At 40.4% G+C, this 15515-nt stretch overlaps 1 protein-coding gene across 17 annotated transcripts in view; it reads right to left on the bottom strand.

Moving 5' to 3' along the window:
* The window catches only part of COL25A1 (collagen type XXV alpha 1 chain), a 312924-nt gene that overhangs the window by 71191 nt on the left and 226218 nt on the right, over positions 1–15515 (bottom strand). For all 17 annotated transcript variants that reach the window (XM_048509064.1, XM_048509068.1, XM_048509069.1 and 14 more), the window contains 3 exons: positions 10092–10127; positions 7683–7709; positions 5098–5142 (listed from right to left, as the gene is read on the bottom strand). In XM_048509064.1, coding sequence (XP_048365021.1) covers positions 5098–5142; positions 7683–7709; positions 10092–10127 — 108 coding nt within the window. The remainder of the gene's footprint in view (positions 1–5097; positions 5143–7682; positions 7710–10091; positions 10128–15515) is intronic.

A 15515-nucleotide genomic window follows, 5' to 3' on the forward strand; every position in this document is an offset into this window, starting at 1 on the left:
ACGCTTCTTGACACTCAGTTCCAAGACAGAAACTGCTGAATGCTTTTGAAACTGTAATAACTAGAAACAGAGTAATCTTCTCAGAACAGTAACTGGAAACAAATAACACTTCTGATTTTGCGTTTTAGAAACTGCAGTACTGACTAAACGTTGGTATGCTGATCTGATTATTCCTTTATATACTGCATCTTCCCTTTACCCACAGTGAAGCTGCTTACGTTGTTCTCCTCATGACAACCCTGCACAGTGGGTTACACTGACAGTGTGACACAGGCCCAAGGTCACACAGCAAGTACTGATGGCACAGTGAGGAATTGAGCCTAGGTCTTCTAGATCCTAGTCTGACACTGTAACCACTACACCACATTGACTGTTTTACCCTATAAACCATTCACCTGCTATAGGTGCTGATAATTAAGAATCATATTGTCGACTTGGAACAGAAGGGAAGAACCATATTGTGAATCGCTGTTGTTTATAAATTCTTGCTGTAGTGAAATGATCAGTCAAATCCAACTTCATAGAGTTGAAAGAGGCAATAGTCCTAGTCATGTCCAAAGACAACCACTCCTTGACCCCTAATGATTTATCTAACTACTGACCAGTCACTTTCCCTCCTATTTTGGAGAAAGCACTTGAACAGATGGTAATGAGCCATTCTAAGAATTCCTGTATGATGTATATTGACCTGTTTCACTACGACTCTGTAGTCTGGTTTTGAGTGGATAATGTTCTGCTCATGCTGATAAATTACTTTCACTAAGTGAAAAATAGGCTCTTCTGCACCTCTCAATAGCTTTCAATACTACCAACATGATATTTTTGAGGTCTCTTGATAGAACTAGAAAGTGCTATGCCTAAGTGGTAGAGTGGTTATGTATCAGAATGGGTCTAGAAAATGTAGCTAGGAGTGTTTTTTTCTACTGTGTGGTCTATATGCTATAGATTCTAATCCCTCAGAGCTGTATTTTGTCCCCTGGGTCATTCAGTATGTACAGGAAACCCCTAGAAAAATGGTTTTGGAGATGTGAGGTGCCATCAGCCCCTAACAATTCCTTCTTTTTAGCTAAATCGGTTGCAGCTGTGGATATTCTGAGCAGATTATTGTAGTCAGTAACAGGAATTGATTGGTGATGGTAAACTGAGGCTGCATGTAGACAAGAGAGGGGAACAGTTGATATGCTGTTTAAAATTTTCATGGAAGTTGTATTCAGTCTGTGTGTTACAGGTATATACACATGCTGGACTTCCAATAAGATTCAATATTGCTTATAGATGGATGTGACATCTGCAACTCATGGCACCTTCATCTGTGTCATTCGGAATCCAAGATGAAGCCCTCATTTGTGTCATTTGGAATCCTGGCTGTATCACTTCCTGGAATTTGGGTATAGATAGAGGTTCAACCAATCCAGAATACGGCGACAAGGTCAGTAACCAGAAGTTGTTATAATACATATACTTTGCTGGCTTCTTGTTTCTTTCTTGGCAAAACTCAAATGTAGCTTTGACCTTGAAAAGACGCATCTTTTCCCATCTGTTTGTCGGCTCAAATGTTCATTGAAGGATCTTTTTCCACTGGTTCTGGTGGGTTTTCCGGGTTGTATGGCTGGGGTCATACAACCCACATGGTCATACAAGACCATGGCCATATAACCCAGAAAACCCACCAGAACCAGTTGAATCTGGCTGTGAAAGCCTTCGACAATACATTGATCTTTCTCCAGGTGCTCATTGCTCTGGCATTAAATAGATGACTCTTGGAGCTGATGCCTTATCAGTAGCTGTGCCCACAAGTGACTGAATTTCTCCACATGGTCCCACATGGCATTGATGGTTGACTGCATTATCATATTACTTGTTTCAAATTGTTCTCAAGGGTATTATTGTTTGATTAGCTGTTTACATCAGAAGAAATGTATTCTGTTTTTAAAACACTAGTACTTAATAGTGGCCATTAACAAATTTTTACTATGATGAAATTTATTTGGTTTTGCTATTTCTGTGAATTGTGTAAGTCACCCTTATAGTCAAGGTTTTGTTACGGCCTTAACAGGGGTAAGGATTTTATTAAAGGGATTCTCCACCAGCTGCTAAAAGTGTAAACAGCACACATAGGATTTTAAAAGTAGCAAAGGGGAATGAACGCTCACGTTGGCAGCGAGAGGGGCCGAGAGGGGATCTTTTAGACTGTGTCTACGGGGAAGGAATTCTAGCAATGGATATTCCACAGAGAAGCAAGAGTCCAAATTGAATTTAAATGCTTTATATAAATTTGTTTAAAAATACACACACCCAGTAAGACACAAGGGCACATACATTCAAGTTCCTAAGATATAGAAAGGTGTTAAAAATATAGATTGGAGATAGAAATGGAGGGGGGTTTTCAGGGAAATACTTTACCTAACGATTCTTAGGAGGGTAGAAGTAGAAGGCAGGAATTCCATGCCAGCACAGGAACCCAATGAAGGACGAATCCATGTCTCAACACCACAGCAAGAGCACATGTGGCAAAGACCAATATGTTGCAGGTAAACTGAACCTTTATACCCTTTTGCCCAGGAAGAGGCGGGAGCTAGTGAGTTTTCCTTTTTTTTCTAAATTCTCTGGAATTTCCCATGCTGGGCTTGGGGGGTGCTGAGGTCATTAGTCAGCTGGTCTACTGCTAAACCCGGGACAATGGGAGTCAATTGGTCCTAGATTAAGTCAGGAAGCACAGAATGGCTTTATGCAAAGTAACTCTGATTTTGGGCTGAGACATTAGACCGGGGAAAGGTGGGTGCTTTAGGAAAATTCATAACAATGGGAAGAGGAGATGCAGAGAAGCAACCATCTGTTGATGACTTGGTTTCCAGAAGAGATAGGGAAATGACAGTATCTGATCCGTATTCTTTGTTAACAGTATCTTTGCAAGGTGAGGTAATCAAGCATTCTAGTGACTCAAATGAGGCCTCCAAGTTATGCTGGAGTAACTCATGATCTTAGCTTTTGTTAAAGTAGTTTTGACCTTTTGACATGCTGCTACCTACAACCCATAGGAGTGCTTTTGGCAACTAGCTTTTGCCAATATGATTTTAAAGCAGAAATATATATAAATAATATTCTGGGGGTCCTTTGGGTCGTTACAGTTTGGTGGAAGGAGAAGGAGAAATTTTTGAAATAAATAAAGCAAACATACGCATCGCTCTCTCAAGGAACTCATTTACTATTAAAATGGACAGAAGTCTTTATGAAAAATTATGCTGAAGCTATAAAAAAGCAATGTTTTTCATACATCTAAATCTTTCCGTTTGCAGCAGAATTTATTTCAGTAATGTGATAATATGCATATCTATTTTTTTTCTCTCTCAATCAAACTTATCCAAACAAATGAAAATGCACTGACACCTTTATGGGAGGTAAATAACCATTAAAGAAAGTTTTTGAATTACAATCTGGAAAATATATTATAGGGTATTAATAACAGGAAAAAGTTGAGACAAAAAGACATAAAATATCTTTGAACTATAAATATTCTGTATGGCTCTATCATCTATTTTATTTATTCTGAACTGTATTAAATATAATCAGGTTTTTGGAAAGTACATCTATCAATTCTGAAATAATATATATTTTTTCTTCAATGATTGATTATGGCTGGATCCAAACGAGCATTTCCATGGGTGGAAGGATTTCTGCCCTCATAACACACCTTCCTCTTCCCGCTGCAGTCTAACCCCTCGACCCCCAAAATGCTACTTCTCCAAAGATTAGCATTTCTGGGAGCATTTTGGTCCACAGTGGTAGGGCAGATGTAGTAACAAAGTTCTGCTCTAAGCAAAGATTCTTCTGCCCACGGAAAAGCTGAGTTGGATCCAAGCCTATTTTTCTTTCCAAAATGGCAACTCCATCCAGAGCCCAAGGCAGCAGGACGTGACGGTGCTACCATGCCACCCCACTTCTTCCAGAGGGCTTTTGGCCAGCATGGGGACTCCAGGTTTGGAACGTTGCAGGGAAGAAAGGTGGAATAAAAGGAAAGAACAATGTGATTAAGGTGGACTTCTGTGCTTTTCTATGTGTAATGGTGCACCTGACAGAATTTGAAGAGAAAAAATGGATGCAAAGATAAGTTTTCCCCAGACAGAATGGAAGAATTTGCTAGTATGCTAAGTGAGGTCTTTACACCAACTTGCTAAAAAAAAAAAGTTGAAGAAACACATTCCTTAAAATTACAGCAAATCTGTGCTCATATTTTACAAGCACTACACCTATGGGACAAGCTATTAAAATATTTTCCCATTTTTAGCCAAAAATTACATACCAATCGCTGTAAATGCTTGTGCTACAGACGGCCTTTTCAAACAAAACATCTCAGCAGAAATTATTTAAAACAACTTATCTACTCTTCAACATTTTTTGGCATGAGAGCTTATAGATTTAGTTAATTAACACTGTTGTGTGCAGTGGCTTGTTGGGTATAACTGCAGTGACTAAGCTATATTATGGCATTCCCAGCATGTTTTAAAGAGTCTGCTAATGTTCGTGGGAATGACAAATGCATAGTTAGTGTCACAGATGAATTGTTTATAATCAGGTCTGCCAACAGCCCCAGTGTTGACAAGAAACACCCCTGCTGTTTTAGCAAGAGGTCCCTGTTGAATGCAGGCTGTCAGCTATGGTGGACTATGAAACAATGTGTTGGTGAGGCCACCAAACCATTACACAGGTAACCTAAGCCAGGATTATTCTTTCCCCAGTTACATTTAGTTTACTTCTCCAGCTCACTTTCATTTCCATCATAATCACATCTTACTAGATTGCTTATCGAAAGGCTAATTTCCAAGTTCCTAAATCTCAGTGACTTCAGTTAGATTTATGTGCATGTAGCAGTGTGCTGGCCGCCGCCGTTTTTATTACACTTTTTTTGTTTTGGCATCATAGCATTTATCTAATTTTTATATGCAAAAATATTTGCTGGTGAATCCAAATTTATGATTTATCTTGCTGTTCACGGGATTTTTCATTTGAATGCTTACAATATCTGATTAACCAAATATGCAAAAAATGTTGTTTTTATTGAGATAAATCACAGAATGAAACATTTTATCTTGAACTCACCTGATGTCCATCCATTCCTGGAACACCAGGTGCACCAAAAGAGCCCTGCAGAGAACAATAGACTTGGGCTTAGTGAAATATGCCAACCAGATAACAAAGGACTCATTATCAAAGCAATGCTTTAATTTATAACCTGTTACAACTATGTTGCTTCATTCAACATTTGAAAATTTTCTGTAAACTATCAAACTTACAATTTGCAGTTCTAAAATAACCTACATGTTTATTGCTATTTACATAACCTTTGTGATTTCTATATAACATTAAATATTTCACAGAATCAACACCACTTAAAAGCATTAGGTGCTTGTAAGTATTTCACATAGGCCAATACAAATGGGTTAAGGGTGGGATACAACCTGGGTTGGGGGGGGGGTAACTTCACATGGATCCCACTCCTAATGGGAGTTCACTCCGTGTTCCCCCCACCTGGGTTTTTCAAGAATCGCGATTTGTGTGATTCTTTTGTTTTAAAGCGCCCCGCAGCTGAGCAAATGGCCCCTGGTGGGAGGCGCGTTATGAAGCTGCATTTTTTTACCTCCCATCTCCCATCTGTGAAGCCACGCAGGCACTTCTTGCGTCAGCAAGGCTCTGGGGATGCATGTGTGCCTGCATGCGTAGCTGCGCTTCAGTGAGAGGAAGGTAAAAAAAAGAGACGCGCCTCCATGCGAAGATGCATTGGTGGCCCACGTTAGCTTCGGGGCCACCCACAAGGAGGCGTGTGAACAGTCCAGGGCTGCACAAGGCTCATGTACCCAGCTGCACCCCGCTTTGTTTTGGCCATGCGGAATGGGCCCTAGAGTTAACAATTCTAGGTTGGAGAGTTTTTAGAAATTTTCCTGGAACCTCGGGAAGGCGAAGTTTAAGGGGGAGAAGGAGCTCAGAAGGGATATGATGTCATAGAAGACACCCTCTGCAGCTGCCAGTGTCTCCAGGGGAACTGATCGCTGTTGTCTGGAGATAGTTGGAAGGTTGGCAACCCCAGAAGTACCCCTCTTTCATTTATCACTTGGAATTTTGTGAAGGAAGTTACTGCGATTCATTCCTATCAACAGTGACATCTTTGATGGTTTGAAGATCTAAACTGAAAAACACCCCCGGCCTAATTGTGAAAACATAGGAATCTGTGGTAACTTTGTCAGTTCACCAGTTTTAAATGACATTTTAAGAAATCTATAGAAAAAGAGGTCATTGAGAAGGGTATTAACAGTGGGAAAAAGCTTATTATACACAATTTCAAACTATTTCTATGGAGTCTTATGTGATGCTCTTTATGAATGTTCAGTGACAGCTTAAAATATGAAGAAAACAGCCATGAAGTATAAGTCAGCACGTGAGCAAGTTTCAGAGAGATTCGCCAACATCTTTCATTTCCAAATAATTGTTCACATTGTTCCACAAGTGACTAAACATCTGCTCTAAAATACATCCTTCTTTTAAATAAAAGAGGAACAGGAAGAGTTATGTGACAACATTCTTTTTGAAACCCTCTAGCCCCCCCCCCCCAAGCAGTCTATAGATGTACTGTAAGTGCAATACTATGCAGATGTTGCAAAATTATTCCAGTCTTAAATGCCAAGATTTTGATAAGCTTAGACCACAGAAACGCTGAAAAAAATTACACTATCAAGGACAGCTTTAAAACCTGCACTATTAGTAAACACACTGCTAATCACCTAATGTCCATTATAAACCTACATCTAAACACTGATTTGCATTATAAGGATGATGACCTCAAAAGAATATTTGGAAGTTTGCCTGTGACTAGAAAGACAAGAATAATGCCTTTCTCGCTGCTAATACTGCTAATTATTCTTCACAGTTTCTTTGACCTTTTTCTTGAGCACCACATTTTATGAAACACCTATCCAGAATATTTGATTTTAAAACACATTGGCTAGGGTAAATTTCTTTTTCTTGGAGATAGTAAGATGCTGGTTAGTCATTGGCAATAAGCCATCCAGAGATTTTTTTATTGCTGATGTATTTAGTATTTGCCTAATGGTGCAGTGAATAAATTGTGGGTTCTCTAAATCTAGCTTTAGCCGTCAGTCTTGATGAGTGTAAATAATTTTGGAAGCATTCATAGGAAGTCAGCTCTCAGGTTACTGTAGAAATAGGAAGACATACAAGCTGGCCACCAACCATCATTTATCAAAAACACCTAGAATCCTTTGTTTCTCTTGGTCAGTCGGTGGGGTGGGGGGAAAATCATATGGGAGTGATCTACTTGAATAAGAACACATTTCTCATATGAAACTGTAGCCACACTTCCCACAATGTTTTAAGTTTGGTTTCATGATTTTACTGGTGCTCAAATAAGAAAATTATAGTAACCTTTTAACCTGCTAGATCAGCAGATGGATTGAAAACAGTCTCACTTGGCATCGTGAAGGGAAGATCGGTAGTGGCGATGGAAATTAGGGAACTCACATTATGTGGCTGTATTTTGGGAAAACAGAGCACCCAGACTAAACCAGCTACTTCAGTGTGGTATACAGTAGCTAATTCTTTTCATTCCTAAGGCTTGCAATTTGGCACCAGCCAGCATAATCACTTTCACAGCACTGTTGTTTATACTATACCTTTTGTCCTGGAGGCCCCTCAGGTCCCTGAAAAGGGAAAACAATTCAATTAGCATAATAATCAATCCAATTTAAGTTTAAGTGACCAATTAAAAAATGCCCCATTGTGCAAACTTTCCTAAACTGGACCCAAATCAGTTGATGTTTCACACAGTAAAGAAAAGTGAAACTTTTTTTCCCCTGAAAAAGTACAATAGTCTCATTTCCCACTCTTAAGCATTAGCTACACACTAGAAAGTGCAGACTCTTCTTTCCTCCTGCTTTGGCTCTATTCTACCCAGCCTCTAGCTCTTTCATATCCACAAATTGAGTCCATGATCTTCCTCAATTCTGAACTTCCTCCATTGCTGAAGGAGCAATTTGGTGGTACTGAAGTATGTCCAGACTCTCAGATCTGCAGCCTTCTTTAGCTTGGGCAACTTGCCACTGGAAAAGGTGACAAGAGCATTCATTCTGCATTTCCACGCTTCTTATTCTCAGCTCACCTGCTCCACTTTTCAAATGGTAGATTCCACTGAACTTCACCCCTTCCCTCCACTGGTTTTTCTGGAGGTTGTCCAGTTTTAATCAAGTAAATGTGATGGGGGCAAAGAACTCTTCTTCCCTAGTGGTGCAGCTCTGATTTATATTGTAAATCCTTTCATATAAACCCAAAAGATCCAATAATGGATCCTCAATGAGCTGACTGGGGATTTAAATATCCAAGGCTGTTCCCTCCCAGTCTGACATTTTATCACCTGTATGTCAGGATAGGTCTCTCCCACCTTTTCTGTTGCTTGCTAATGGATAATGTAGGGAGTTACAGGATACAAAGCCTTTTACATGCATGTTTTGCTTGATTTGGTGGTGCAACGAGCATTTATTTTTACATCAGTAATAGTTGTGCATGAACTTGGAGGTCATTAAAACAGCAAAAAGTGATCTAAAAGGGTTTCAAGAAAAAAAATTGGCCAAATCCTGATGTTATCTGAATAACTTCACAGAACAGCAATTGTCTCCAGCTCCTAAGTTAAGTTACATTAGTTGAAATTAAAACCTCTCCTGGAAATCCATTGCAACATGTGTTAATACTGACAAGCATTCCTTCTCCTATAAATTTCTAGCATACTGATGAATTTAGCTAAAGAGCATACATTTTCTCATTAAAGGATGTATCCCTTAGAACTGGGGTGGGGGTGGGTAGAATTTCAAGCCAGGTGAAGCCTTTGCAGACAATCTGTTCATGATCTCGGTATGAGTTTCTCTACTGTTCCACCTTTCAACAGACTCCCACAGAGAACAATGGATTGTTGCTATTAATACACCAAAGGAGATAATTTAATTGGATTGTTAAATGGCAAAGAGTATGTATATTGTTTCAGCATAACTTGCAACTGTGGGCAAGGAATCTGAAATTTTCTCAGATCAGTAGAAGATAGAGGTTTTGATATAATATTTTTCATTAGCCATGGGTTGTTTGGCAGTATTTCTACCACTCAAACTTTTAGTAACATAGCTAAGATGGTTATCAATTTTGAAGCCAAGTTACTAGATGTCAATGACCTTTAAACTTTTGGTAGACTTGAATATGATAAACATGCTTAACAACTGCTATGTTTTCTTATAGCCTAGTTTAAATGACAAAACATTGAGCTTCTTAGCCAAAAACAATTTTGGAGTGTGGTGGGCTAGGGTAAGGCTTACACTGGAAATACAAACATGAGTCCTGAAACCAGAAGCTCAAATGTAAAGACCTACTCACACGCCTCCTAAAGAACTAAAAGATGATATACATTGTTAGATCTCGGCTAAATTTTCCAGTGACAGAGTGCTAAATTTCACATCTTCCCCTTCTCACTACTGCCCAGTGATTTCCACAGAAGACTTCTCCTGGGAAATAGAGAACCATGACAAATGATATGAAGGAGATCTGCAGCAGAAAGGGTGATTGCAGATTTGTTATGGATCTAGCCTATAGAGTTAGATCCAAACCACAGAGTAGATTCCAGGAGCACAATTCCAATCAACCATGGGACAATTCCTTTCATCAGTAGACCCTACAGTTTGAATCCAACCAATTATATTTTGAAAGAAAATTAATTTTTGTGCTTGCATTTATTACTTTATATTGAAACCTTTCCAAAATGTTCATGCTACTTTATGTTAAATCTTTCCAAAAATACATGAAAAAATAGGGTACAGTGTTCTCTTTGTTGGCAATGGAAGATAATTTTTAACTTTTTAATAGGGACATTGAAACAGAATACTGATGTCACTTTTCTTCATTGATTGCCAAATGATATAGTTTGTAACTCCCCTAGGTTTCACAACTGGGGTCAGTATATTGAAGCAAAAACAATGTATTAGGAAAAGGAAAATACAAGATTTCTTGGAGATTGTCCCAGGAAAACTGAAGATTTTAGCACTTACCATCAAGCCTGGTTCCCCTGGTTTTCCTGACTCTCCCTTCAAGAAAATGTTACCAACATCAATACCATTGTTTACATCACACTTTTTATATTCAATTCTTTCTCATCTTTGTGCAATAACATGCCAATTAATGCTTAAGTTTCTGCTTCATGTTAGCTATTATATAATTATTTTATATAGATGGTCACTTATAGCCTTGAAAACAAGATATGCATTTTAATTAGCTCATAAATAGGTAAGGATCAAATATCCTGATTCTCAGCCCTCTAGTTTGCCACAGGACAAGTAGAAAAATTCTCCGTTAAGTACCAGATAGTCACACACCCAGCAAAGCTTGTGTCTGTGTTGTGTTAAGTTTGAAGACTGAGGACTTTTGTGCACTTACTGCTTGACTCTGCATGGTTTGCCTTGTTATGGTTTTTTTTTGTGCTATTCTGTTTATACAAAAGATATGGTCGGAGTAGTCACACAGTTCTCAGGACCATTCAGCAGAGACAAGCTGGTCCACAATAACAGCAAGGAAGACATTTATGTGCAAGGAAAGCACTTCTTACAACCGTTAGCATTAGCCACAAGAATTAGAAACTGAAACCAAGAATTCCAACCAGTAGGACCAAACTAAATCACAAAGATAATAGGGGAGGAGCAGAGTCTTCTAGTCCCCCCCACACACAATAAATGTACCACACTAGCAGATCCCCTTTTGCCTACACTATTGATTTTCAGAGTCCTTTTTATCTAAAGTACTCCTGCCAGTCCAATAGGGGCAAAAATTAAACCCAGCACACTTTGCTGTTTTCCAGCAAACTCCCCTTCCCCCCCCCACCCTTGCTCTAGTGTTAGATAGGTCACTTGCTCCAGTATTAGACTAGAAGTGATAAACGAGAAATGTGTTTTCTACTAGGAATGAGATGAGTTAGAAGGGAGGTTGCTTGTGGCAGGACAGGATAAGACTGCTGGATGACTAGGCTGAAGAGCAAGGCTTTTATCAGGTTGTACATATTGAGCATGTTTAATAGGCGAATGCATATTAACTTCTCCTCCTGCTCTGACAACAAACTGTATTATAATGAACATACAGGAAGAATATGGGAGGGAGTTACATATTAAGGAGGAAAACGTAAATAGGTGGACCGGAAAGTTGTGACTCTAAATACCCTTAGCCAGTGGGGGAACAGAGAGTGTGTGGCGAATTTAGAAGAAGGGAATAAACATGCTGTGGATATACTGTTTCAACCGAGTCTGCCCATGTGGGAATGGCTACTCTTTCTTTGCAAATAAAGCTACTTAAAACTCTCTTCTGCTGACTTGATATTTGGTAAAGAAATACTGGGCACCAAAGCAGTGTTTTTAAAAAAAACATAAACAAACAAAGCCTCTGTGATCCTTCAGAAATGGTGGCAAGAAAAAAATCGCTTTTGGGTGAGCTGGGAAATGCAGGAAGGACCAACAGAACTCATTACGCTTCCTGTTTAGTTGTTTTGCTCTGTGGGGAAAAGTAAAACAGCAGGAAAGGTTATATTTTGCCAGCACTTAGAAACTGCGTAGATTCTCTGTTCTGCCCCATGGTGGCTTCAGAAAGGGCAAAGAAAAACCAATGCATAAAGGAAAGTCAATTCAAAGGAAAGGTAAGCTGGCTGCAAGGCAGAATACGTGCATAAAGGGCCTGACATTTCTGCTGTTCACACAGTTGTAGTTAATTATATTCATTCCACAAGGAACTCCGTGACAAATCCCTTTCAGCCTGTCTTGAAGTTCAAAAGAAAACTAGATCCCCTCCCCACACGCACTCTTCCTACATTTCCATTCTTACAGATCATTAAGGAAAGAAGACCTCTGCTCTCTTAATAGTATAAATATTTACTTCTCTCTCAGTTAATAAAAATGCTGTTTTATTTTTCAGTGTTACATTGTACTTTTATATACTATACTTGCAGACAGAACAACAGATCTAGGAAGTCATCAGATTTCTTCCAAGCTTGTATGGACCCAATTACAAGGTGCTAAGATTTAAACCAATGATTAAAGTTCTCCAAAAATAATTCCTGTAAATTTGCTGGATTGGATCTAACCAGCTTTTCTGCTGTTGAAAAAGAAAGTGGGGTCCTACCAAAAAGGCTGTGCAAGGAATCATGGGCCCTGCATGGACAAAGGAGATGCAGGACAGGTGTTGTAGTATGGAGGGAAATTGGGCATGACTGGCAGAAAATGCTGGCTTAATCCAACCCATTCTGAATAGGTTAAAAGAATTAAAAATGGGGTCTTTTTTTTTTACTTCTTTGGAACACTTTTGCAGCTTTTTTATGTCTCTTACTTTAGTAAGGTTTAAGCAGATCCAAATACTAGGCACTTCAAATTAAAAAAAAAATCTGACACTACAATGCAATGCTAATTATTAAGCAGAACTCTGTCCTCGTCCTCTAGCAGTCCTGACTGACGATCCATAGCAGTTGGTGCCGGGCATGCAGTCCTTAAGACCACACACAATTAAGACATGAGGACCCATTTACTTTCCATATGTAGCAAACATCTGCATATGTACTGTGTTTTTTTATACCCAGCAATAAGTTTCTTTTAATTAAAATATTCCAGCAAATGCTCAGGGACAGATGGAACCTACCTCTACCATAACGGCTATTTTAATGCAAAATACAAACTCTGTGAAGCAAATAATATGTGCCATGGGAACTTCTTGGCCCCACTTATGGACTACTGAGGCACTATGGTTAGACAAGGGAGAGGTTCTGTCTCACTCATTTCCCTCTCCCCTCCTCTGCTGTTTGCAGTCAGACCCTGTCTCTGCAGCCTCCCTTGAGCTGCCACCCATTAGCAGTGAATTGGTTGGTGATTTTTTAAAGGGACTTTTGTAGCAAAAAATAGATGAAATATATAACATCTGCACAAACCATTAATGGGATGAGGATAGTATTGCTAACCAGCAGGTGGGGCCAAGAATTACAACTGATCTCCAGCAGTGGTGTATTTGCCTAGGGACAGGGGGTACCCTCTGTCCCCAGGTGCCACTGATCTGGTCACGTGGGGGGTGCAAAATCAGCCCCTCACATAACCAGGAAGACAACAAGACACGCAACTTGTCGTCTTCTGGCACCCTCGGCCCAGCCCATGTTGTTATTTACATGGGTGAGGCCAAGGAAGCCAGAGGACACCCCAAGCCTTGCCCCCCTCCCGGTTGCTGGCTCCCCCCAAGCCCCACCCCCCTCCCGGCTGCCGGCTCCTGGGGAGGACAGAAGCAACTGGAAGGCTCCGTGCTGGAGTCTTTGCCTTTATATGCTCGGGGGGCATGGCAAGCATTTCTGTTATGGGAATATCAGACAGCTAGCCATACATTTTTAAAAAGGTTTTTGTGCTGTAGCCAGAAAGCCTGAAGACTATAATTTTTGAGAGGCAGCGGCATGCACTATAATCTCTGAGACGCAGCAGTAGGGAGTAGAACAGAGAGCAAAAGGTGAGCTCTGTTTTTTGAGGGCTTGTGCGTGTGTTCTGAGGGCTTAGGAGAGTTTTTTGTTTGTGTGTGGATTTCCTTTGTTTTTGGCTGTGATCTTGCCTCAGACTTCTGAGAGGTGGGGCTTCTGGCAAATTAATTGCTCTAGTTAACTGCAATCCAGTTCTTCTGAGCAATCTCTGAAAGGCAACAGCATACACCATAATCTATAAGAGACAGCTGAAGGGAGAAGAACAGAGAGCAAAAGGTGAGCTCTGTTTTTTGAGGGCTTGGGAGGGTTTTCATTTGTGTGAGGGATTTTCTTTGTTTTTGGCCATGTGCTTGCCTCAGGCGTCTGAGAGGCAGGGGTTCTGGTGAGTTAATAGCTCAAGTTAACTCCCATCCAGCTCTTTTGAGTAGTCTTAGAGAGGCAGCGGTGCATGCAGTTTTATCAGTATTAACCAATCTTTCAGGAGAGAATACAAAGTGAGTTAGAGACTTCATTGGGGACAGAGACTTCAGCCACTAGGTCTCAGTCCCTAGAGCTCAGTGAATAGGAGCTTGGCTAACAAGCAAGGCAATTCATTTTGTGGAGGAGTTGATTAGGGGACTTTTGGAAAGGGAGGCTTATTTAAGACAATTATTTAAGACTACTAAAAATGAGTGGTCAAGAAGTTGCTGCAGTCACTTGCAACAGCTGGGGTATGTTTTTTTTACTGGAGGATGTGGGTAGTTACATCTGCAGCAAGTGCAAGTTGGTTGCTTTCTTGGAAGAGAAGGTCCAGCAGCTTAGTGTCTACTCCTCAGCAGCTTAGTGTCTACTCCTCAGCATATTGAGAAGACTGAGGATTTCCTAGACTGACTGGAGCAGATAGGGGATAGGGGATACTGGATAGGGGAACAGGCCAGGGATTTCTCTGAGGAGGAGGGCTGTTCTCAAACACAGGAGGTGGGCATTTGGAGGAACGTGACACATAGAAGCAGAGGGACAGGGGAGCATTTTGTGAGTTTGAAGCTACAGAATTGATTTGACGTTCTCTCCCTTGTCAGTGATTATAAGGAACAGGCACATAATCAACAGAGTCAGTCCTTGGAGAACGCTCAGACCATGGAATGGCCTCTGCCAAAACCTGGGTGGTGATAGGGTCTCCTTGCTGAGAGGAACAGAAGCAGTGATTTGCAGGCCTGATCAGATGTCTTGAGAGGTGTGATGTCTCCCTGGGGCAAAAATCCATGATGTCACAGAGCAGCTGACAAGACTTGTTGAGCCCACTGACTGTTATATCTTCCTTTTGATTCACATTGGAACAAATGATACTGCAAGATGTAGCTTTTGGGACTTCACAAGGGATTTTGAGGCTATGGGAAGGAAGCTTAAGGATCTTGATGCACAGGTCATCATTTCATCTCTAATCCCAATTAACGGACACAGCCCAGGAGGGAAAGAAGAATAGTGGCTGTGAACAACTGGCTATGTAGGTAGTGCTGCCAAGGATATTTTGGCTTCTTGGACCATGGTTTGAGGTTTCATGAAGATGAACTACTGCAAAGGAATGGGTTGCACCTCACAGCTGTAAGTAGGATCATTTTAGCTAGGACGCTCACAAACCTGATTAAACTTAGTTTGTGTGTGTGTGTATGTGTGTGTGTGTGTGTGGAGAGAGGGTGGGAGACAGTATTCAAGAGGACAGGAGTTCATCAAGTGCTAGAGATAATAGCCCAAAGGTTATAGAGAGAACTGAGTGAATAGTTCAAAATGACCATCTCTCAGGAGTGCTTTGATTTTGTCTTCCTGCATGGCAGAAGATTGGACTCGATGGCCCTTGTGGTCACTTCCAACTCCGTGATTCTATGATTCTACTACTATTGCTTATGTTGGTAAATTCTGATGTTTGCATTATATGTGCAGGGCAGTGCACATATGTTCCAACAAAATGAATTAATTTTGCTACTGATAAAATCAATATCTCCCCCCACCCACC

This window comes from Sphaerodactylus townsendi, linkage group LG10, assembly GCF_021028975.2.
Source record: "Sphaerodactylus townsendi isolate TG3544 linkage group LG10, MPM_Stown_v2.3, whole genome shotgun sequence".
NCBI classification, from domain to species: Eukaryota; Metazoa; Chordata; class Lepidosauria; order Squamata; family Sphaerodactylidae; genus Sphaerodactylus; species Sphaerodactylus townsendi.